This window comes from Nicotiana sylvestris, chromosome 7 (assembly GCF_000393655.2).
Source record: "Nicotiana sylvestris chromosome 7, ASM39365v2, whole genome shotgun sequence".
NCBI lineage: Eukaryota > Viridiplantae > Streptophyta > Magnoliopsida > Solanales > Solanaceae > Nicotiana > Nicotiana sylvestris.
In genome coordinates this window covers 47242737-47269027 of record NC_091063.1, presented here as the reverse complement: position 1 = coordinate 47269027, position 26291 = coordinate 47242737, and the positions used below count along the sequence as shown (strand labels likewise).

Genomic DNA, 26291 nt, shown 5'->3' with positions numbered 1-26291 from the left:
TGCTCTAGTCTCATCTGCGCTCTTTCTCTATCAGTGTCTGCTTGTTGATGCTCTCTGTATCTTCTTGCCTCTTCTAGTTGTGCACGAAGTTGGTCTTCTGATCGTATCCAATGGTCTTTTTCCTTCTTGAATTGTGCCCTGTCTTTCTCGGATTGCCTATCTTGGCGTTCCTTATCAGATCTGGCTTCTTCGTTTAATTGTTGGATCCTTTCTTTTGCTTTGCTCAACGCCCTTTCTTTTGCAGCAAGAATGGAATCATAATCTTGCATTCTTTCAAAAAGATTGGCGATGGTTTTTTGATCCTTCCAATTCCTCATTGGCGTTTCAGAAGCCTTTTTCATTTTCAGAAATCGAGCATGAAGACTTTCATTCTCACAGGCTAGACTCTTCTTCTCGCCTTCAGCTTCTTGTGCTTGCAAATCCTTCTCCAGACTGAGGTTCCTTAGATTTTCCTTTAGGGCATGGATAGTTGCTTTGTACCCCTTCTCTTTTTCTCCCCAGATCAACCGCTCTTGGATTTTATCATTAAAGTTTTGAATATGGGGTCTTTTAATCGGCCTTCTCAGCTCAGGTTCTGGTGCATCGTCCACGCGAGACCGTTTCTCGAACCACCTTGCATATCCGGGATTTATTTCACCCCTTGTAGTGTCTGGGACTTGAGTATCGCTTTTTAAGTATCGACACCCATTCCACATCTGTTGAAGTAACGTCTCAGGGATAGTGGCCTCTGGGTGTAATTCGATTTCTTGTGTACTCAAATCTTCATCATCAGGGACTACTTGATATCTTCCTAGTTGCCTTAAGACTCTCAATGGCGCGTACGGCTGGATGCTTCTCAATCCCAATAGTAGCAGATAACTATTTGAGTTTGACATATGTATCACTTCCCTCATCGGTAGCCATCCCAGAGTCCATTCAATTTGATTTGCCGTTAGAGCCCTTAGCCGAGATACCCATGCTTCTATCCCTTCTGGAACCTGATAATTTTTCACTCTTTCCTCATAACCCTCGATGTAATTATCGTTGCTTGGCCCATACTGTATGATCTTGGGCTGTTGTTGAAGATGTTCAATCAGCCACATTTGCAACAAAATTTTGCATCCTTCGAAGACTTTCGCTCCTGCTTTACATAAAGTCAAAGCCCGATAAATGTCTGAGAGAATGATGGGGACAATGGTGTGGTTTTCCTTGGAGGTGAGGATTTGCACAACTTTTGCGGTGCGAATATCGATTGTTCGTTCTTTGTTCGGGAAGACCATGATTCCTAGAAAAGCCACCATGAAGGCGAAACGACGGTGAACCTGCCATGCGTCTTTGTCTTGTTTGTTAGTAAGGCCTTTCTCATGAATTTCGAACCCATCTGACTTTCCGAACCTTGAATACAAAAAGTTGAAAGAACAACATCCGTTGACGACATTGCTTTTCCTGATTTGACTGCTGATGTTCAGAAGACCGAAGAATCGATGTACCGAGGGAGCCTTCGTGAATATCAAGCTTTGATTCCTTAAACTTCCGTCAAAACCAACATATCCAGCTACCTCCTCTAATGTAGGAGTGAGCTCGAAGTCAGAGAAACGAAAGACATTGTGAACAGGGTCCCAAAAAGTTACTAATGCCGCAATCAGATCCTCGCGGGGTTTAACTTTCATAATGTCCGGGAGATTTCCCAAATGCTTGATGACCCACTTTTGACCATCTTCGCCTAATTCACACCACCGCATTTGAAGCTGGAATAGAAACTCTTCTGTATTTGCGGAGAAAGGGTTTTGTGTGGTGCTCATTTTGTATCTGAAATTTTAATTTAATAAAGTTAAGACTTATTTCGAAAACATACTCCAATCATTTTCAGTCAAAACTATTTCAAGACTTAAAACTATTTTTGGGAATTTTTCAAATTATTTTCAAGATTTGATACCTTTATTTCAAGATTTGAAAACTATATTTTATTTTTTATGTATATATATATATTCTATTTTTTTTTATCTTCATTTTCTTTTTATTTATGAAGACCTATTTTATTCCTCAGCTCTTACCATAATTTTATTTAAACTGGTCAGCAAGCATGTTCGAAGCAAATGAATGCACATATAGCAAGTAGGATGCATCAGGATGGTCTTTTTATTTTGGGTTCACCTGTCCTAGACAGACCCAACCCCTGTGTTGAGTCCCCTAAGTCAAATGCACGTGATGCAAATAAACGTTCCTACTAGGGATCCGGTACATGGCTGAGTTATTCTAAGTGTAAGACCTGAGGTTGATTGTTCTAGACCTGGCTTACCCAAACGGACAGTTTGAGCCGAAGCGGGGGCAACGTACCGGGAGCACGAAAGTCTGCCCGGCCTAGTTACTTGTCCCAACTCCGTCTTATTTGGTATGACTTTAACAGAAAGGTGGGTCACGCGCACGTGTACACCATAAATTCAGAAGACTCAGAAAGAAGGGTTTCGTAGCAGTTTTATATACACAATTCAGATAATATTAAAGCGGTAAAAGCATCATTTAGCACATTAAGCATATATCATGTAAAAATCAGATAATAAATAAAGCCAAATAACAACAATTATTCTAAGCTCGAATTCTTAACCCTGAACCAGTGGTTCTGGGTTTTTTTTTATCCCCAGCAGAGTCGCCAGAGCTGTCGCACCTCCTTTTTCCGCCCCCGCGAGGGTGCAAGGGAGTTTTTCCAATTAAAGGACAATCGAAACGGGATTGGTTTATTTATTTCAGAGTCGCCACTTGGGAGATTTAGGGTGTCCCAAGTCACCAATTTTAATCCCGAATCGAGGAAAAGAATGACTCTATATTACAGTCTGCGTACCAGAAATCCGGATAAGGAATTCTGTTAACCCGGGAGAAGGTGTTAGGCATTCCCGAGTTCCGTGGTTCTAGCACGGTCGCTCAATTGTTATATTCGGCTTGATTATCTGATTTTATACAAGTGTGAACTTATGTGCAAAATTTAACTTTTAACCGCTTTTATCATTTACTGTGTTTTATCAAGAATTGCAACGTTGTGAAAATGTATCTCGAACCGCGTTACAATCAATGTACCCGTGGTCGTCAACACACTTTGACTCCGTTGAGATTTGGATTTGGGTCACATCAATGTGCACTCGAGTTTAAGAAGGTAAGATTTATTAAGGCGCGTCCTAAAGAGTCTAACGTATTGTTATTTTAGGAGTGTTGTGAGATTTGCTAAACAACCTGTCCTGGAACTAAGCGCTTCGATACTATACATTTAACAAGAGCCCCGTATCTGCGCGTTTCGTTTATTTCCGTTGAGGCTCATCTCGTTCTTATTTTAAAAGGATATCCTATAGCAACTACGTTTCTTGTCGTGTTTGTCCCTATCAATTGAAAACAGCAGATAGTCCTAATTAATTACATGCTTGCAAGTTGTTTGTAACAACATTCAGAAATGCTTAAAAATCCGAAACGAGGCTGCATGCACAGCCAGCCGAACAAATAATCATGGGCCCAAATCCAGCCCACGCATGATTGGCCGGACCGGGGCCGCTGCTTGTTCGATGCGAGCCTGCTGGGTCTGTTTTGACCCGGGCTCGACCCTTGTGGGGTTGAGATTGTAAACCGTGTTCTTTATCTAAAAAAAGGGTTTTAACAGTTATATATGGAATATTTATTGGAAAGGAAAGAAATTAATTTACAGTGTACGATTTTCATGCTTGGCATACATTACATGCTTATACTACACCATTGCACTAAATCTGAGATACAACCTATTGCCTTGGGCATACTCTTATCACCATCCTATATACACAATCTAACATTCAACTACCATTCATTGACAGTTATTAGGCCTGAAGGCTATCTCCAGCATCCAAAGCAAGCATAAAATTTTCTACATTACATGATATTTAAGGTAACAAACTATATATATATAAAAAACATTCTTCAGGTCTTTCATTTACATTCATGCTCAAATTTCCAGCTACATCTGACAGTGTATTGGGTGTGTACCTGGTATAGAAAGGAAAGGAAGAAAGGGAGTAATCAGTTGAGTAGTGTGCCACAAACAACAGCAGCAGCAGACACACAGCAACAACCAACAACCACAAGTGTTTTCTACAGTCCACAGACAACCAGCAGTATTTCCCAGAACAAAAGAACCAACAGATAGTTGTGTACCAAACGAGCAAATCCCAGGAAAGAGTGATGAAATAAACAGCAATAACAGAGTATTCAATGCAGCAACACTACCAATTCAACAACCAGAAACAGCTCAGTCAGTGCTAAAGAAACAGAACTTGGCCAAGACAGCTTGACCAATATGAACTCTTAGATGGCTCTCAGACAGTGTTTGGTTACAATGTTTTACTGAAACTCTCTTCTGTTTTCAGTATTTTCTTTAAACTCACAAAACCTTTCTCAAGACTAAAAATTCCAGCCTCAAGACTCCAAAAAAAAAAATTTCTAATCGAAGGTCTGCCTCTTTTATAGCCTAACCTTAATACTTTAACAGTCTGTTTTGACAACTCAAAATTCCCCCTCCCCGTTGTTTTTCCACTCACTTATTTTAAATCACAAAACTCCCATGAAATCCCTGTCAGCCCCTCTCTCTTTTTGTGTTAAAGTGTCCTAGTCCCTTGTTTATTTAACCCAAAGTATGGGCAGCAGGAATATAATCTGACAGCACATGCTGTCCAATTATTTTAATTCCCTAAAGCTAACCATACACATGCTGCCCAGACTGTCTAAACCAAATGCACATGGCATCGTATTTTAAAATCCAAGTCTGAGCTGCCATTATAACCCTCCCCCTAGATGTTCTTTAATTCAATTTGAACAAGCTCAATTGGCAATTCAATTCAGTTCCTAATGGGATTCAAATACGATCACAGCAGAAATAAACAACACGAATCAAGTTGTTACCATTAACGACTGAAACTAATTGACGACATATATCGACTCGACTATATTAATCGTAACACATAACAATCAATCGTTCATATAAACAACACGTATATAGTCCCAGATAACTTCAGACAACTTTGTTCAACACTGGGAACCTATATGAATTAAACTCTTTTGACGACTAATCTAATTGACGAACATGTATATCATAGAGTATAATCAGAGCACACATAGAAAATCAAACGACCAAATAAAAGGTCTTTGATAGAGACGGGAGAAATTAAGAAAATATCGCACAATAACAAACAGGCACAACAAAGCATGCTAACCATTCAATCAAAACTAAAACAAAGAGAAAGAAAACTTACTGAAAGAGTTTAAACCAAACTGTCCAAATCCGACTTAGCTTTGACCCTTTTGAGGCCGAACAAATTTTAACCAGGGTGTTCTCACATGAGAACACCTTGGTTAAGATCCATTAAACCTCAAACCTTTGTTAAGACCGGCCGGATTCCAAGGCTATTAGTGTTCTAGGTTTCGGATCTCCAGATCTGATTTTTTAGGAGTTGTGTGTAGATTCGGACCAAACCAAGTTTGGTTTGGTCACGAGGAAGGTCAGGGGAATGTCTGGTATGAAGATGGGGTGGTTTGGCACAGGTCCGGGTTCGACTCAAATCTTCAAATGAAGATTCGAGACGAAGGAAGGTGATTCGAGGCAAGAGGGTAACGGATCCATGTTCAGGAGAGTGAGAGGGTCTTAGGGTGTTCAGGAGGTGGTCACCGGCGTTCGTGCCGCCGGCTTTAATGGCGAGGGAGACTAGGGCGGCTTGCTAGGGTTTGGGGTTTCAGTGTTTGAGCTTGGGGACGATGAAGGAAGGGGGGGTTCGGATAAGGGGCGTGGGGTGAAGGGTCGAGTTTATATATGGGGAGGCTGATTGGATCTGAGCCGTTAGATCAGATGATCTCAACGGCTTGGATCTGAGGATGAGAAATGAGACGGGGTCGTTTGGTAGTTAAACGGGGTCGTTTGGTTTAAGTGAAGGGTTGGGTCAGACCGGTTATTGGGTCGGGTTTAAAAATGGGTTGCTGAAAGAGATCCTGAGCCGTTGGATTGGCCTGGACGGACGGCTCAGATTGATTTGCCTGAAACGGTGTCATTTCAGGAGGCGCCTGGGCAGGCCTGGACTTGGACTGGGTCTGAGTGCTGGTTTGGGCCTGTTTTATTTCATTTCTTTTGGGCCCAAACCGGTTTTCCTTCACTCTTTTACTTTTTTTTCTTTTAAACAAAAATGAGATAATAGTAAAATAGTGAAACTAAAATCAACAACACTGTAACATTTCCACATAATTATCACAAAAGTATTTAAGTAAGTTAAATCACAACCTAGAACGAACGACGCATATATATTTATATTTTGAATTTTCTTTTAACGACACATATTTTTTTATATTTTGTTTGATAATGACTAAATGCGAAATGGACAGACCTACAAATGACTCATAACACATGTCACGGAAAAAAAATCGAAAAATATGTACAGCGAAATCATTTGTCACTATTTTTATTTTTTGTTTTCCTTTTGGAGTGATTGCTCGTGAAGCAAAAATCACGTGCTTACAGATATGAGCGATTTTTGCCCGTTTGAATACTCCGTGGGAAGCATTTTTTGAAAGATTTGACTGCACCCTGCTTCCGAGGTTGCCTACATATCCGTGGTTATAAAGGAATCAGGTCAGTGTAGTTCAGGAATGTCTGGTAGTTGGGACTACCATGAAGCTGTGATTTCACTGTTGCTGTTGTTGCTACTACTACCGCTTACTGAACCCCCTTATTACGCCATGTCAAAATAAAAAGAAGTTTGACTAGACTATGATCTTTGCATTACAAGAATCCTATCTATATCTTCAAACTTGCTTTTATGGTTCTTGTTGCCTTGTTGACTTGTATTCTCCTGGTGGAATCCCCTTGTTGCCGTCTTGAATTGTAATCTGAGATGCTTTCTCTTTATCTGGGTGGACGCCTGATTGCTGAAACTTGAATGTATTCCCTTGTTCTCCAGGTGGGTGCCTGATTGCTGAATTTGAAATGTATTCCCTTGTTCTCTAGGTGCGCGCCTGATGCTGAACTTGAAATGTATTCCCTTGTTCTCTAGGTGGACGCCTGATTGCTGAACTTGAAATATATTCCCTTGTTCTCCAGGTGGACGCCTGATTGCTGAAACTTGAATGTATTCCCTTTCTCCAGGTGGACACCTGACTACTGAATTTGAGAAATGTATTCCCTTGTTCTTCAGGTGGGCGCCTAATTGCCAAACTTTAAAAAATGTATTCCCTTGTTCTCCAGGTGGGCGCCTGATTGCTGAACTTGATAAAATGTATTCCATTGTTCTCCAGGTGGGCGCATGATTGCTAAAACATGAAATGTATTCTCTTATTCTCCAGGTGGGCGCCTGATTGCCAAAACTTGAAATGTATTCCCTTGTTCTCCAGGTGGGCGCCTGATTTCAACAAAAATAGACAAAAACAGAGAAAATTTTCTGCCCCAGTTTGGTGTTGGGCGCATCTGTGAGTGTTAATTGAATTATGTTACCAGAAAATCTCAAAGAATTTTAAAGCTAGATCCCATTATCCAGGAGAGTCCTGAAAACTCCTAGTTATATGATAGTTTTAAATCTAAGTTATATTTCCTAAAGGTACGACTTCCACTAAATCCTGTTATCTATGAAGACCTTAAAACTAAATCCCATTATCCATGAGGGTCCTGAAATTTAAAATCAAATCTCATCTTAAGGGTGAAAATTTCAGAGCTAAATTCAACTTCCTAACGGTGAAACTTATGCTAAATCTTAGCATCTAAGGGAGGTATTAAACTAAGTCTCATTATTCAGGAGAGTCCTTAAAATTTCAAATTGAATATTATCCTAAGCATGAAAACTTCAAAGCCAAACTTATATTTCCTCAAGGTAGAGCCTAGCTAGATCTTGTTACTCATGAACGTTTTGAATTTTAACTAAGTCCCATTGTCCAGGAGGGTCCTGAGAATTTTTAAGATTAAATCCTATTATCCATGAGGGTCCTGAGAATTTAAAAACTAAATCCCATTACCCAGGAGGGTCCTGAGAATTTAAAATTAAATCCCATTATACAGGAGGGTCCCTAAAATTTAAAATTAAATCCCATTATCCGGAGGGTCCTGAAAACTTAGAAACTAAATCTCATTATCCAAGAGGGCCCTGAAAATTTAAAAACTAAATCCCATTATCCAGGAGGGTCCTGAAAATTTAAAATTAAATCCCATTATCCAGGCGGGTCCTGAAATTTTAAAACTAAATCCCATTATCCATGAGGGTTCTGAAAATTTAAAAACTAAATCCCATTATCCAGGAGAGTCCTGAAAATTTAAAATTAAATCTGTCTGGTGCTTGGCTTTGCCCTGCGGAGGATTTCTTCGGAACAACCAAAATTTTCTGCCCCTGTTTCAATCAAAGAAAAATCTTGTCAGTTTAAAATGTAGTGGTTAGTTGATGGCATTTTTTGCTGAAAGTCTCTCCGCTGCCGTGCTTTGTTTTGATTGGCCTCCTCTAAACTGGCTAAGAACCGCTTGTCTTTCCGGCTGACTTTCAAACCCCATGACTTTGGATGATCCGAGTGTTCTATACCTGAACCGTTGTTTTACACCTATGACCCCTTTAACTGAACCTCTGCATCTCCCATGAAATTACTAAATCATTCTGCCGATGGAACTTTTGCCGGCACTTTATCCCAATTTACATCATGCTATCTTTGGTATGTTTTGGCCGCACTGTGCTTTGCAATTTTTGAAGCTGGTAGTGAGCTTTGAAATTCCTTCTTATTTGCTTAAATAGAACTGACACTGGGAACATCTTAGAGAAATAAACCCAAAAGAAATGAAATGCAATGACTTTCAGAGTTAAGGACAAGAAAATCCAAAACTGGAAGACTATCTGAAGGGGAAAAAAGAAAGGAGACTTATCTGAGTGGAGCATCTAGCACCAATGATCATGACATGCATTTCGGATTAATCGGCCCAATCTGTCCAACCAAACAACTTTCATTTGCCATACTTGTTGCCCCGGAATTTCCGTAACCTGATTTCTTCACCAAAACCTTGACCTTGTTCGACCTGCGGTGCCCTGAAGAGTTTTCACCAACAAGCCTCTCTCATTTGTTTATCTCTCAACTCACTTTCGCCTCAAGGTGCCCGTGAGGGTTTTCACCAATAAGACTCTCTCATTTTCAATATTTTCTGCTTGGACCAGAGTGTTGCCCTTGATATGAATTACCTCCACTTGCTTGACTTGGCATCTCTCGAAGACTGATCGGAAGGTCTTTCTTTGGCCGTAACGTGGGATTTTGGATAGGGTTAGTAAGAAAGGATATCAAAGGCTCAAAACAATTCGAATGGGTCCAAAATTACAACTTTCGGAATCAGATTTCTGACAAAAACCACAACTTCTGCCCCAGTTTCTTGATTGGGGACTTTTGCATTTTTATTTTGATGGGACCGAACCGTGAGGCTGCTTACGTATCCTTAAAAAGAATCAGGTCGAACGTAGTTCATGTCATAGAAATTACTTTGTTGTTGTGATTTTCTCTTTTCTCTTTCTTTTCTTTCTCTTTTTTGCTTTCTTTTCTCTTTTTGTTGTTTTTCTTCTTTTTTTCTCTTTTTTTTTCTTTCTCTTTTCTTTTTTCTCTCTCTTTTTCTCTTCTTCCTTTACTTATCTTTCACGCTTGTGTTTCTGATATTTGCTACTGTTTCCGAAAGAGGGGTATGAAAGAAAATAAATACGGCTCAAAGGGGGTAACAAAGGATAAAGTGTTTAGATAGCAGAACAAAATGTCTTCGTCATTCCAAATCTTCAAAAATATTCCAAGTACAAACAAATATAAATTAACCATAGAAAAGCATACATAGTATCTTTTGACTGCATCGGAATTGATGGACATTTCGACACACTTGCCTTCTATATCTGTTAAATACAAAGCGCCATTTGACAACACTCTAGTTATGATGAATGGCCCCTGTCAGTTTGGAGCGAACTTGTCTTTGGCCTCAGCGTGATGTGGAAGGATACGTCTTAATACTAACTGACCCACTTCAAACTTCCGTGGACGCACTTTCTTATTATATGCTCTGGCCATTCTCTGTTGATACAACTAGCCATGACATACTGCTGCTAATCTTTTCTCATCAATCAGACTCAATTGTTCCAAGCGGGTTTTGACCCACTCATCATCATCAATCTTAGCCTCCACGACAATTTGAAGGGATGGAATTTCCACTTCTGCGGGTGTCAGTGCTTCGGTGCCATACACCAACAAATAAGGAGTCGCCCCTACTGAAGTACGGACAGTAGTACGATAACCCAGCAATGCAAACAACAACTTTTCATGCCACTGCCTAGAACCCTCCACCATTTTTCGAAGTATCTTATTTATATTCTTGTTGGCCGCCTCAACTGCTCCGTTTGCCTTAGGGCGGTACGGGGTAGAATTGCGATGTGTAATTTTGAACTGCTGACATACCACTTTTATCAGATGACTATTGAGATTAGCCCCATTGTCTGTAATGATCACCTTTGGTATCCCAAACTGGCAAATGATATTTAAGTGCACAAAATCAACCACCGCCTTCTTGGTTACAGACTTGAATATTTTAGCCTCTACCCACTTGGTGAAGTAGTCTATGGCCACCAGAATGAACTTATACCCGTTTGATAATGATGACTCAATTGGTCCAATGACATCCATGCCCCATGCAAAAAAAGGTCACGGTGCAGTCATCGTGTGTAATTCAGATGGTGGAGAATGAATCAAATCTCCATGCACTTGGCACTGATGACATTTACGCACGAAACTGATACAATCTCGCTCCATAGTGAGTGATTAATAACCTGCTCGGAGAATCTTCTTTGCCAACACGTATCCACTCATGTGCGATCCACAGACTCCAGAATGTACTTCGGTCATAATAGTTGTAGCCGGCCTAGCATCTATGCATCTCAGTAGGCCAAGATATGGAGTCCTTTTGTACAGAACCCATCCACTGAAGAAAAAACCGTTTGCCAACCGCCTAATTGTTCTCTTTTGATCACCTGTGGCTTGTATTGGATACACCCCCACCCTGATGTATTCCTTGATATCGTGAGACCAAGGATCCTTATCGAGCTCTTCTTCCACCACATTACAATAAGCATGTTGATCGTGGATCTGAATCTGCAAAGGATCCATATAAGCCTTATCGGGATGGTGCAACATTGACGCCAGAGTAGCCAAAGCATCAGCGACTTCATTGTGAATCCTTGGAATATGCCTGAACTCTATTGATTAGAACCGTTGACAAAGATCCTACAAGCACTGTCGGTACGGTATGAGTATTAAATCTCGTGTTTCCCATTCTCCCTGAATCTGGTGTACTAGAAGGTCCGAGTCGCCCAAGACCAAGACTTCCTGGATACCCATATCCACAGCTATCCTCAAACCCAAAATGCATGCCTCGTACTCAGCCATGTTGTTAGTACAGCAGAACCAAAGCTGAGCCGTAACAGGGTAGTGATGCCCTGTTTCAGAAACAAGTACCGCTCATATCCCAACGCCTTTCCTGTTAGCAGCCCCATCAAAGAAAAGTTTCCATCCTGGCTTTGCAATCTGTTCCAATTCATCAATGTGCATTACCTCCTCATCAGGGAAATATGTCTTCAAAGGTTCATATTCTTCATCCACAGGATTCTCAGCCAAATGGTCGGCCAATGCTTGTGCTTTCATCGCAGTCCGAGTCACATAGACAATGTCAAATTCTGTGAGAAAAATCTGCCACTTTGCGAGCCTCCCTATAGGCATAGGCTTCTGAAAGATATACTTTAACGAATCCAAACGAGAGATGAGGTAAGTAGTGTAAGATGACAAATAGTGCTTCAACTTCTGTGCCACCCAAGTGAGGGCGCAACACGTCCTCTTAAGATGAGTGTACTTAACCTCGTAAGATGTGAACTTCTTGATGAGATAATAGATGGACTGCTACTTCCTGTCGGTAATGTCATGCTGACCCAACACACAACCAAATGAATTGTCCAAGACCGTCAAATACAGAATCAAAGGTCTCCCTGGTTTTGGCGGGACCAACACAAGTGGGTTTGACAAATACCCTTTTATCTTATCAAATGCTTCCTGACATTCATCTATACACTTGACCGCAACATCCTTATTTAACAATTTGAAGATAGGCTCATAAGTTGTCGTGATCTGAGCAATAAACCTGCTGATGTAATTCAATCTCCCCAACAGACTCATCACCTCAATCTTGTTCTTTGGGGGTGGCAATTCCTGGATAGCTTTGATATTTGACGGGTCTAATTCAATACCTCGATGGCTGACTATGAATCCCAACAACTTTCCAGACAGAACACCGAACGCATATTTTGCGGGATTGAGCTTGAGATTGTACCTGCGAAGCCTTTGGAAGAACTTTCTCAAATCTCTGACATGGTCAGACTGCTTTCTAGACTTTATAATCACATCATCCACATAAACCTCGATCTCCATATGTATCATGTCGTGGAATATGGTCATCATTGCCCTCATGTAGGTTGCCCCAGCATTTTTCAAACCAAATGGCATGACCTGATAGCAGTACGTTCCCCATGGCGTGATGAATGCCGTCTTTTCTTCGTCCTCCTCATCCATTAAGATTTGGTGGTAGCCCGCATAACAATCCACGAAAGAACCAATCTCATGTTTGGCACAATTATCGATCAATATATGGTTGTTCGGCAATGGGAAGTTATCCTTGGGACTTGCCTTGTTGAGATCTTGATAATCAATACACACCCTGGTTTTGTCATCCTTCTTCGGCACAGGCACAACATTGGCTAACCAGGTGGAGTACCGGGTGACCCGAATGACCTTGGCCTCAAACTGTTTGGTGACCTCTTCCTTAATCTTCACACTCATATCAGTTTTAAATTTTCTCAGCTTCTGCTTGACAGGGGGAATGTCGGGTAAGTGGCAATTTGTGAACCACCAAGTCAGTGCTTAGACCCGGCATGTCATCATAGGACCATGCAAAAACATCTTTATACTCGAATAGTGCTTTAATTATCTCCTCTCTGAGTTGTGGTTCAAGATGGACACTTATTTAAGTTTCCCGGGCATTATCTTGGTCCCCTAAATTGATTTCTTCTGTATCACTCAGGTTAGGCTTGGGTTTTTCTTCAAAATGGCTTAGTTCTTTACTAATCTCTTCAAAGGCTTTATCCTCGTCATATTCCGATTCACCATCACACTTTATTTCTTAGATTACTATTTCAGAATTAGATTGGCTTTTAAGACTGGACCGGAGATTCCTCATGCATGTCATATCATTGAAGCCAGCATAAAAAGAACTGTACAAGGAAGAAAAGAAAAACAAAAATAAAACTATCAGGAAGGAAGAAAAAGGGAAATTGCATTTCATTGAAATTAAAGATAACAAGGTTTATACATCCAAACGGATGGAACCTAGAATTTGAATTACAACCCTGGAATAATCCAGATAAACTGAAAGAAAATTAAAGCAAACTACCAAAACTCCTTCATGGTGGGGAGAGGAGTAGCTTCCTAATTGTTAATCTTTGCACTAGGCCCAACAAACTGCACATCCACTTTACTCGAGCCCTCTCCAGCTTCCAACATAATCACATCGGCGAATAACCTCTCGAACTTTTCAATCAAATCTCTATCTACATCAACCACTGAACTAGGAACTATTGCCACTAGGCGTTTCTTGGTGCCAGGCCTAACAAATGACCTGAAGAGCTGTGGGATGGGCTTTGGGAGGACTGAGGCCCTCTGTTTCAACTTTCTAGCTCTTTTCACGTCCGCAATTGTGGGCTTGAACCCCAAACCAAACATATCCAAGTTTTTGGGGAGGGATACCGGTTGTACGATACCTTGCAGAGATGCACCCAAACCCTTGCCCAGTACAAAACTATTTTTCAACATTTCGATAGCTACATGACTGATGCGGCAGCTACCCTCGGGTTGGAACGCACTTCCATTTTGAAATTTTCTCTACCGATACCGTGTCAAAAACCTGATAAACCCATGGCCCCTTGTCGTCCTCGAACTCTATGAACGGAACAATGGCATCACTGGGAACACCCCAATTATCTTCGCCGTGCACAACGATTTCTTGTCTATCCCATTCAAACTTGATCATTTGATGCAGAGTAGACGGGACCGCTTTGGCAACATGAATCCAAGGTCAACCTAATAGCATATTGTAAGAAACAGCCACATAGAGCACCTGGAACTCCATGGTAAATTCAACTAGCCCTATTGTAAGCTCGAGCACTATGTCCCCGACTGAATCTTTTCCCCCACCGTTAAATCCCCGAACGTAGATACTGTTCTTGTGAATTCTTTCATCATACACCTTCAACTTATTCAGAGTGGAGAGAGGGCAAATGTTTGCGCTGGAACCATTGTCAACCAGCACTCGAGTAACCACGGAGTCTTCGCATTTCACTGTCAGATAGAGGGCTCTATTGTGCTCGGTACCCTCCATGGGCAACTCATCATCAGAAAAAGTGACTATATTCACCTCAAATATCTTGTTAGCTATCTTTTCCAAGTTGTTTACTAAGATTTTGTCAGGAATGTGGGCCTCATTCAGGATCTTCATCAAAGCCCGACGGTGCTCGTCTGAATGGATCAATAATGATAATAATAAACACTGAGCCGGTGTCTTCCTCAACTGCTCCACAATGGAATAATCCTGCACTTTCATCTTTCTCAAGAACTCCTCTGCTTCTTCCTCAGTCACAGCTTTCTTCGCCAATGCTGTGTTATCTTTGGAGATCTTAGCTTTTCTCAACTCTTCAGGGGCAAAGCATATCCCCGATCGAGTCAAACCATGGGTCTCACAAACTTCTTCTTTAACCTCTTTCCCCATGTAAGTCACTGTCACTCGTTCATAATTCCACGGGATCGTCTTGCTGTTGACTATTGGTAATTGAGTTACCGGCTTGATAATGACAGGATCTGTGCTGGCGCCTTCCACAATTACCACAGACTTGTTCGCCACTCCTGGCACAACCACTTTCGCTCTTTCATGTTTTCCTGCGACGTCACTTGAGGACCCCTCCTTGACCACCACAGATGGTTCACTATTTGCCCCATTCAACTTGATCGCAGACTTCTCACTTGTTGACTTTTCGAACGGCCTGGCATCACTGGACCGAATTATCATGACAGTTTGCGAAGGCTTCTTAGGCTCCCTTTCCTTATGCACTATCTCCATATTCGTCTCTTGATGAGCTGGCAATGGGTTCTGGTTGATATTAGGTCCTCCGGAGCTTGGACCTCGATCCGATTAGTGTCAATGAGCTCTTGAATAGCTATTTTCAATTGTCAACACTTCTCTGTGTCATGCCACGGGGCACCAGAACATTCACAACTCACAGAGTGATCAAGATTCCTCAGGATTTGGCAATTTTGGTTCAATCGGACTCAGCATACCAAATTGTCTCAACCTGCGGAACAAACTGGTATAGGATTCTCCCAATGGAGTAAAAGTCTTCTTCTTCTGCAACCTCTCATTCTTGGTGGCCTGATTGGGCCGAAAACCTGTTCTGGGGGGGATTTCGGTAGGCTCTTGGGGGTGGGTAGGCATTTTGTGGAGCTGGATAGGTACTTTGTGGAGTTGGCTCATGCCATTGCACGTGCGTGGGAGGTTGAGGGTATTTTTGTGCATGATGGATGGAAAAATGATGATCTGGTGGTGGGTAATAGTGTTGTGGTGGGCTATATGGAGTGTGGGGGTAAGTTTGGTGATAGGGTCGAGGCTGGTTGTAGTAACTTGAAGGGCCGCTGGGTCCGACCCAAGCTCCTGACTCAACTGTCGCAACATCCTCTTTCTTCTTTTTCCCAAGTACACCTCTAGTACCATTTTGAATGGCCTGGGTGGTCGCTTTGATTGCTGAATAACTCATGATCTTGTTGGACTTGAATCCCTCCTCAACCATGCCTCCCATTTTTACAACCTCATTAAAGGACTTGCCCACTGCTGACACCAAATAACCAAAATAAGTGGGCTCCAAGGCCTACAAGAAATAATCAACCATCTCGCTTTCTTTCATTAGAGGGTCAACCCTTGCGACTTGATCCCTCCAACGGAATCCATATTCCCGGAAACTCTCACTAAGCTTTTTCTCAATCTTCATCAATGATAGATGGTCTAGGATAATTTCAAGATTGTACTGAAAATGGCAGGCGAAGGCTTGGGCCAAATCGTCCCATGTGTACCACCTATTGTGATCTTATCTAGTATATTATTCCAATGTCGATCCACTCAGACATTGGCTGAAATAGGCCATCAGTAATTCATCTCTCCTGCCTGCTCCTCTCATCTTGCTACAAAATTCTCTTAAGTGTGCTACTGGGTCACCATGCCCGTCGTACAGATCAAACTTAGGCATCTTGAACCCCGCTGGTAACTGAACATCTGGGAACAGACATAAATCCTTATAGGCCATGCTTACTTGACCTCCCAAACCCCTCATATCTCTGAACAATTGTTCCAAGCTTTTGACCTTTCTGATCATCTCCTCATGTTCGGGATTTTTGGGTGGCTTCTTGGTCTCTGCCGGGAGATCAAGATGAGGGGTGTGAGAATATGGTTCCGGGACTTTGAAGGTGGGCTCAGGGGGATAATACTGGTTGTCGTGAGTCTGGAACAGAGGCTCACTGGAAGACCGGTGTAATGCAGCAGGTGGAGGTGCCACAAAAACAGGCGTGACTGGTAGAGGGGGGTGTGGGACTTGTTTGGGTGGTGGAGCTTGTGATGTATGGGAAGTGGTGCCATAGCATTGTTGGTAGAGGGGGAAAGCGGGAGACGAATTCACAGTGGGAGGTTCCTGAGGTTGAGCCAAGGGTGGGATATAAGCAGGGTTGGCGGGATAGACCGGTGGTGGGTGCCTCTTTACCCAGTCCTGGTACATTTCAGCCATTTGTTTCTTTAACTTATACATCTCTTCCTTCATCGCATTAACATCCAATTTTTCCGCCTCTTTTGACGGATCAACAATACTTGCCTCCGATTCTTGGTTGGCCATATTTAGTTTGTCTTTTGATCGGGTGATGTAGGGGTGAGTTGCCAGAATGCCAATCAACTAACCACCTGCCTGGACTCAGTATATCAACAACAACCTTGTTAGTGATTAGGGCTTTAACAATTGGTAACTGCACATTTGGGGAATGAATGCACCTAAGCAGTTAACCATTTCTATTATTCATTTGATCGACTGCTTGCGTCATCCCGGCCTTTCCTTATTTCCATTTGCAATTTCTCTTTTCCCCTTTTTTCTCTTTTTCATTCTGGACTTTGCTTTTTCTTTGTTTTTATCCTCTCACTTCCTTCTTGTTTTGCCATTGTTTCTTTCTCTTGGTTTTCTTATTCTTCTCTCTTTCTTTTCTTTTTCTCTCTTGTTTTTCCTCTCTTTTTTCTTTTTCTTCTCTCTTTTTCTTTTGGTTATGGTCGAATCCTAGGGAGATTGCCTACGTATCATGACCCCGCATGAATTAGAGAGCGTAGTTCTGGGAGATAAGTGTAAAAGTAAATAATAAAACATTTTGGGATTTTCAATTTTCATAAAAAGCAAATGCTTTGATTACAAAGACTCAAAATCAACAGACTCCAAAAGAAACTAACAGACTCTGATGCAAAGACGAAATACGGATTCCAAATATAAACTATCATACTCCAACAAAGAAAATACAGACTCGAAAACAACTGACAGACTCCAGTAGAAAGAAAATACAGACTCAACATAAATGACAGACTCTAACAGACTCAAATGAAAAATCATGAATACATTAATGTTCCTGGTGCCCGCGGGACATCATTCTATCTAGACGCGGGCCTATATGCGAGATCCCTTTGAAGTTGATCCAAGTCACTCATTATCTGTTTAACAAATGTCATCACTGCCGCGAAGAAGGTGGTCTGAGTCATATCCTCACAGGCTTGGCACTTCACAATAATGTAATCGGCGATGTTTCTAATTCTCTCTCTTATGACACCTTTTTCTTGTAACAAACGCCCGATCTGCTGGGCCCTGGCTTCCAAAGTTTGCCCGGCCACATGACTCTGCCCTTGAAGTTGTTGTAAATCCATTTCTAATTGTGCCAATGTTGTATAACAATGTTCTCTTTCTACCTTAAAGTCTTTCGCCTGCTTGATCATTTTGTTTTCCGTGGCGATGACCCTTTTCTTTAATCCAGCGACCTCATTGTCGTACTTTTCTTTCAATTGCTTAACCAGGCATGCTCATTCATCCGCTTTTTTAGCCAATTGCTTTCGAATTTTAGCTAGTTCACTTTCTGCTTTGTTCAAATCAAAACTATAGTCACTCACTTTCTGCCTCAGACTACCTATAAGTTTTTCATTTTTGGCACTTCGGGCGGGGTTTTCTGCCGCTACTTTCATTTTCTGAATTTGGGCTCGAAGGGCCTCGTTTTCTTTGGCTAACTTTCTTTTTCACCTTCATCCATCGCGGCTTGCAAGCTATTCTCGAATTGAAGTTCTTTGACTTGTTTCTCCAACTTTCCTATTGTGACCCTGTACTCATTCTCTTTGGCCAACCAAGCCCACTGTTATTGCGACACCTCAACGAATTCCTGAATGCGAGGCCTTTTGGCTGGTCTTTCTGGTTCGGCCCTTGCAGTGTTCTTCTTTCTATACCAGGCAAGATAGGCGGGTGATACTTTGCCTCTAGATAGGTCACGCACTCTAGTGTTCACCGTCAAATACTGGCATTTGTTCCAAATAGAACGAACTGTTTCTTAATGAAATTGGTCGTCGGAACTAACCTCGACCACATAAACACTAATATCTTCATCTGGGTGCATCACCTGACACCTTCCCAACTGTCTCATCACCCGGTAAGGAGCGTAGGGCTGAATACCTCGCAGACCCATTAGGAGGAAGTAAGGACCAGTGGCGGGCATATACACAATTTCTTCAACAGGAAGCCAACCTAGTGTCCATTCTATTTGTCCCATAGTGATGGAACGAAGGCGGGATACCCAATCTCCAAACCTCACTGGCAGCTTGAACCCTACAATCCTTGTGTCAGACTCTTCAATGCAACCTTTCTCTGTGGATCCGTAACTCATATACTGAGGGCGATGACACAGGTGCTCGATCATCCACATCTGTAATAGAAAATTGAATCCCTCGAAAAATCTGCCCCAGCTTTACAAGCTGTGAGATCTCGGTATATCTCAGACACTATCATAGGGGCAAAAGTGCTCTTGGCATTGGTAATCAGGACCTTGACGACTCCAGCCACTCGCAAATCGATATTCCCGTCTTTTTGGGGATACACCACAAGGCCTAAGAAAGCTACCATGAAGGCGAAACGCCTATGCTCATCCCATTTTGTTCGGTTCCCTTTGCTACAAACCCCGCTTTCCGGATCGTTGAACCCTCCTACATGCCCGTACTTCTGGTATATAAAATGCAAAGTGGAAAAACCACCCTCCAACTCGGAGTACAGGACTCCCTTGCTTACTTTTAGCAAATCCATGAATTTGTGAGAGTTAACGGCTCTTGGAGCGATTAGATACTTATGCCTCAGCCCTTCAGTACTTTCCATATAACCTGCTATCTCTTCCAAGGTTGGGGTGAGTTCAAAATCCGAGAAGTGAAATACGTTATGGGTCGGGTCCCAAAACGTAACCAAAGCCTTTATGATGTCTCCTCTAGGTCTGATCTTTAACAACCCGGTGAGACCTCCCAAATGTAGATTGACCTTATCTTGCTCCGATTTTCCCAGATCCTCCCACCACATATGCAACTCCAAAGGGATCTTGTTCCTGACTGCTATCGACAAACTTGGACTCGTGCTCATTCTGCACATTTATTTGGGTGATTAAGCAAAGATCAAGACTCATTTGACTCAAATACAAAGTTGACACTTTTTTTCTTTTTTTCAAATTAAAAATAATATCGGGTTTTGCAAATACGGCCTTTCAACACCTCGAAGACGAAGATTTTAAGGCTGTGTTGGCTAACCGGCGAAAACCTTGAAAGATGACCACAGGCGGTTGTTCTTGCAAAAGCAGCCTTCCGGCGCCCTTTTAGGGACATTCGGCTATTTTTGACAAGAATGACATCACCCTAATTATTTTCAAATAAAAGTAAAATTTCTTGTTCTTTTGGGCTATTTTTGCAAAAGGGAAGTTGGACCCGATGAGGATTGCCTACGTATCCCACACCCTGTGAGAATCTAACTGGCATAGTTCGGGCAACTTTAAAACAAAAACCAACTCTTTGTTTTTCTCTTCTCTTTTTTCCCCAAAATAAAACATTTTTTTTTCAAAATTTCGGCAGAGTTTCAGTACCATTTGGACATTGATTTTTTTCAAAACAGGTGATTATCTTATTTAGCCCTCACACTGTTGTTCTTTTTTTTCAACTTTCTCCTATTATTCAAAAGCCGGGAGCATTCGACTCCGAAGCAAATAAATGCACAAGTAGCAAGTAAGATGCATCAGGATGGTCTTTTCATTTCAGGTACACCTGTCCTAGACAGACCCAACCCCTGTGTTGAGTCTCCAAAGTCAAAATGCACATGATGCAAGCAAACGTTCCTACTAGAGATCCGACATGAGGTATTGTTATACTAGATTTTAAAAAACCTGGGTTGATTTGTTCTAGACCTGGCTTACCCGAGCGGACAACTCGAGCCGAGGGGGGGCTGCGTACCGGTAACCAAAAGATCATCCGGCTTTGCAACTTGTCTGAACCTCGTTCTATTCGGGATATGACACTAACAGAAAGAAGTCACGACCAGCGTGCACTCCTCGGGAGAGAGAATAGAGAGGTTTTGTAGCAGTTTATATATACAGTTCAGATAATATCAAAGCGGTAAAAATCAACATTTAGCACATTAGGCTCAAACATGTAATAAATTCAGATAACCAATAAAACCAAAAGTAATAATTCATCTAAGCTCGAGTTCTTGAACCCTGAACCAGAGATTCTGGGTTCGGTCCCCAGCAGAGTTGCCAAAGCTGCCATAACTCCTTTTTACCTACACCCCCGAGAAGGGAGTATATAGGGAGTTTTTTCAATTAAAGGACAATCGAAACGGGATTTATTTATTAAGAAACAGAGTCGCCACTTGGGATAATCTTATGGTGTCCGAAGTCACCGGTGCAAATCCCGAGTCGAGGAAAAGGTTGACTCTGTATTATAGTTCGCGAACCAGAAATCCGGGTAAGGAATTTTGTTAACCCGGGAGAAGGTGTTAGGCATTCCCGAGTTCTGTGGTTCTAGCACGGTCGCTCAACTGTTATAATTGGCTTACTATCTGATTTTAGTACACTTTTAAACCTATGCGCATTTTTAACTTTTTAACCGTTTTTATTCATTTTAGGAAGATTGCAACGTCACTTAAAATATGTCTTGAACCACGTCACATAAATGCACCCATAGTCCGCAACACATTTTATATAACATTATTGAGATTTGGATTTGGGTCACATAAATGCGCACCCGAGTTTAGAAAGGTAAATTGTTAAAATAACACGCCTAAAGTGACTACGCATTTGCAACTTTGCGAGGGCCATGGAATTTCAACTAAACGGCACGTCTCGAATTCTAAGGATCAAAACAAGATTAATTAAATGAGGGCCATGCAATTGTCATTTTTGTTCGGCATGGCGTACCTCAATTTCAATTTTAAAGGGGATTCAAGCTAGATTTAGGAGGGCCATAAACTATTTTTATTGTCTAATATGGAAAACCTCCAATCTACTTTTGAGATAGTCTAACTTAATTAAAGAAAAAGCCCAAAGGAACTCAAGAGGTATTTTATGTTAAAGTTTAAACTCAAAAACGGAATAAGTAAACAAAGGTCCATTTCCTTTTTAAAACTGAGCCCAATAATGTACTGTAACTAGGGAACCATCAACTTTAAAACGATTGGGCCAAACCTCAGTAACAGGCCCAATTCGAAAATATTGCAACTGAAGGACGAGAACTCAGGATCGAATTCCTTTTAGCCTAAATTAATTCCATTAGAAATTGGGCTCCAGATGGCCACTATGTAGTCTGAATTAAGCTACTGATCTTTAACATTTTTACACAACGAAATATCAATGGCTGCTTAAACAAACAAATACCCACATTAAGTCAAATGAATTGTCTAGGATATATTTACCATGCCTTATACACCATCAAATTAATACCCTGCATACTAACACAATTTCCATACTCAATGTACATACGTTGGCATACGTACCCCTGTACCTCATTTCCCTTATCCTAGATACCCATTAATAAAGACTTGACATCAATCACTACCTAACAAAACAATCAGAGGTTAAATACAACACATTCTTACGCTAACAGACTCAAAGCATGACCCAGTTAATGGTCTACTAACTAGTTTCGAACTCTCAGCAATGCAAGATTATCCAATTTGTACAAACTCAATAATGCTAACTCCTGATTTCCCAAATATACAGAACCATACTAAAGCAAAGATGATCGCACAAAGCCAAGATTTAATGCTAATAACAGAATATGTTGACCAAATCCTAAGAAGACAACATTTACCAATTAACATGATCTAAACTCCAATTACAACTCACTCTTAAATAAATACATCCACCAGAATCTTTCTCAAACCAAGTATTACAAGTTAATTACTAAATTGAAAGAAGAGAAGATGATTCAGATTCACAGCATCAAAAATTTATCTTATTTTTTTCAAATCCATACTTTGAGCTACATCATAGGGCATCCATATGATCAAGGAATACCTGGAAATGAGCAAAGCAAACAAACGATGTGAAGAATTTGCAGTCAAGCAGTAGCAGTACAACAGAATCAACACCAGCAAAATCAGCTCAAACCAAAAGGAGTATGAAAGCAGTAAACATAATCCCTCTCTAATAGTAACCACAGCAACTTCACAAAGTAAACCTTAAACACCCACTTCAATCCATTTTAACACTAGAAAAATTAGATAACCTTTTCAGAAATTGAAAACTTGCGAAATCGCAGGATGATTTTCAATGAAACAGTAACTTCATTCCAATTTTTCAGCCTTTTTTAAATTTTGGATTTTTTCTTTCCTTTTTCTCTTGGGTCCCCCTTGAAAGGCAAATTTATGATGCCTTTATATGCAAGGGACTAGAGCAGACCTTAGGATTTTAACTTTGCCCTCTGCCTCCCTCTTTAATTCTCATTTTTAGCTACTTGACCCCTCATTTACTGACTTGTTCCCCAAGCTAACCTATTATACTTCTGAAATTTAATAAAAACCTCTCACTAGAAGCTTCCTATTTTTGTTATGAAAGATTCTCTAATCTAAACTACCCAAACTACCCTTTAAAGACCCTGAAATTACCTTTAACCAAGACCTGTCATGGGTTGATTCGACCCAATTGAATTAATTCAAGCTCAGCCCAAACCAGTAAATTAGAAGATTAAAGGCATAAACCCAAGCCCAGACCAAGTCGAATTGATTGAAACAAATGTTCATAACAAAGACGAGTCTGAACAACTTCAAAAACACAAATCAAGTACTGGGCTAGAATTAAAGAAATTACCAGATAAAACTAACCTAATTAATCAAGCTAAGTCACCTAATATGTTTAAAATAACATGCCTAATAAACAGCCCATAAACGAACACAAAAGACCTAACGGGACAACAAATAATAGAAGAAACGAAGGAGTAGAAAAGAAAGAGAACTGAGAAGAAGAAAATAGATATGCCTAAGAGGACCCGGACAAAAGGGCATAAGGAACAGCCTTCAACTCATCGATTCTGGCCTGATCAGAAGTTAATCGTATGTTTTTTTTAATATCAAAAACACACGAGTAACATCGATTTAGGCCTAAAATCTTCTAACCCTCGCCGATTCGGACCTTTGGACTTTTAGGGTTGTCCCTTCAAATCCAGATTCGAGGAGCTTCACTAATATTCGATGGAAACGGAGTGGATTTCTGGAATGAGGGTGAAACGGGGTTCAGGGGTGTTATTTTGGGGCCAATTGGATGAGTTAGGGTTTTAGTCGTTCTTTTTTATTCAAGATTCGAGAGGTTGGGCTGAAATTCAAGGGAGGGGTTTGGAGATTTGGAAAGAAGAGAAGGAGAGGAGTCTATGGTGTAAAAATAGGGTCGATTGGAGCAACGCCACCTGCGGAAGCGATTTCCGGTAGGCGGCTTGCGACGGATGCAGTGAGGGTTTCTCTGAGTGTGTGTGGGGACGATGAGAGGGGGTAGGGGGTGCGTTAGGATAGTTTTATACCCGAAGACCCCAGCTTCCCCACCGTTGGATCTAGAAAACCTCGACGGCCAAGATTTGTTTTAAATGAAACGGTGTCGTTTGGTCGTCCAAGGAGACTGGGTCGGGTGAGGCGGGTCTGGGCCTGGGTTAAACGGGTGGTCTGCGTGTGGGCCTGAGATAATTCAATTAATATTGGCCCAAATTCCTTTTCTTCTAGTCGGCCTAAAATAAAACCTAAATTAATTCCTAATCAAATTATCCTATCAAATTAAATTAACTAACTCTAAATAATAATTACCACAACTAATTAAATACCAAATCAAAGAAAAACTACCAAAATTCGAAACTAAAAATTTAAAATGCAAAAATAAGTTATTTTTTGTGATTTTCCATTTTTATAAAACACTAAATTACTAATTAATTCAAACATGCAAAATTAGATCCTAAAATGCGAATGCAATGTATTTTTTGTATTTTCATGAATTAAATAAAATAAACATGCACAGACAAATGCAAACAATAACAAAAATGCTACAAAAATCTACGAAATTGCAAATAATGGAAAAATTTATTTTTCTTGAATCTATGGAATTAATTCATATAGGGCAAAAATCATGTGCTCACAATTTGTAGAATGGATTATGCAATGTATTTTTACCCCTACCTATAGTTTTAATATAAATGGGGAGGTAGTTGAATCAGTTAGGCCGACTAGAGGAATACGACAAGGAGATCTGCTATCACATTATCTATTTTTAATATGTGCAAAAGGTTTCTCTACTTTGTTGAAGATTTCTGAAACTCAAAATAAAATTCAAGGTTTAAAGTTAAATAGACATGGGCCGAGCTTAACTCACTTATTTTTTGCAGATGACTCTTTTATATCCTATTCAGCTAACACTCACAATGCAGTCCATGTAACTGAGATTCCAAGAAAGTATGAGCAAAGTTCTGGCCAAGTGGTTAATTTAGATAAATCAGCTATTTGTTTTAGTAGAAATGTATTGGAGGAGGAGAAAGTAGAGATATGTTCCTTACTTGGACAACAACAAAGAAATGAGATGGGTATGAATTTAGGATTACCAGCTATCGTGGGATGCTCAAAGAAAAAGTTGTTAGAGTTTATTAAGGAGAGAGTCAAGATAAAAATAAAAATATGGAAGGGTATATTTTTAAGTGCAACAGGGAAAGAAGTAATGCTTAAATCTGTACTTGCAGCAATCCCTTCCTATGCCTTGTCAACTCCCTGATGGTCTGTGCAAGGAGATTACATCTCTTTTTTCTAAATTTTGGTGGGGACAAACTGAGGATAAAAGGAAGATGCATATTGAGAAATGGGAAAGATTATGTGATTCTAAATCAAGAGGGGGCTAGGATTTAGGGATTTAAAGGCTTTCAATATGGCTTTGTTATCTAAACAAGCTTGGCGTATATTGTCGTACCCGGATTCGTTGTTAACAAGAGTACTTAAAAGCAAATACCTTCCACGCTCAACTTTCCTTGGCGTTTCTACATCATCTACAGGATCATGGATCTGGAGAAGTATTTTGTGGGGAAGAGATCTATTAGTTATTGGACTAAGGTGGAGGATCTCTGATGGAAAAATATAAATGTTTGGACTGATCCTTGGATTCCAAGAAATAATGGTTTTAATCCAAAAAGTATTCAAATACAAAACAATTTAGAACTTAAGGTTGCCGACTTAATTGATGAAGATACGCATACATGAAAACTTCATAAGATAAGTACGACCTTTGAACCTGAAGATGTAGATGCAATTTTGTCTATACCAATATCTATCATAGGTCTTAATGATAGATTATTGTGGCATCACTCAAAATCTAGAAACTATGAAGTTAAGTTAGGTTACTATTTAGCAAAGGGTTTGGCCGATAAGACTATTAGGAACTCGGAAGCCCAGGCGAGTTATCATTCTTTTCCTAAAAACTTCTGGGATTCTTTGTGGAACTTAGAAATTAAAAGTAAACTTAAACATTTTCTAAGAAAGTGTGTGATTAACTCTTTGCCCGTTAATTATACCTTAGCTAAAAGATTACAGAACCTGAATAAAACGTGTAAGATTTGTGGTCTTCAAAATGAAGATATAGAACAT

At 40.6% G+C, this 26291-nt stretch overlaps 1 protein-coding gene across 1 annotated transcript; it reads right to left on the bottom strand.

Moving 5' to 3' along the window:
• Window positions 1–10779: 10779 nt before the first annotated feature.
• Window positions 10780–11658, bottom strand: LOC138873084 (uncharacterized). Its single transcript, XM_070151521.1, has 2 exons — window positions 11569–11658; window positions 10780–11109 (listed from the first exon to the last, which is right to left on the bottom strand). The coding sequence occupies exons 1-2, from the start codon at window positions 11656–11658 to the stop codon at window positions 10780–10782; spliced, it is 420 nt and encodes a 139-aa protein (XP_070007622.1).
• Window positions 11659–26291: the final 14633 nt, after the last annotated feature.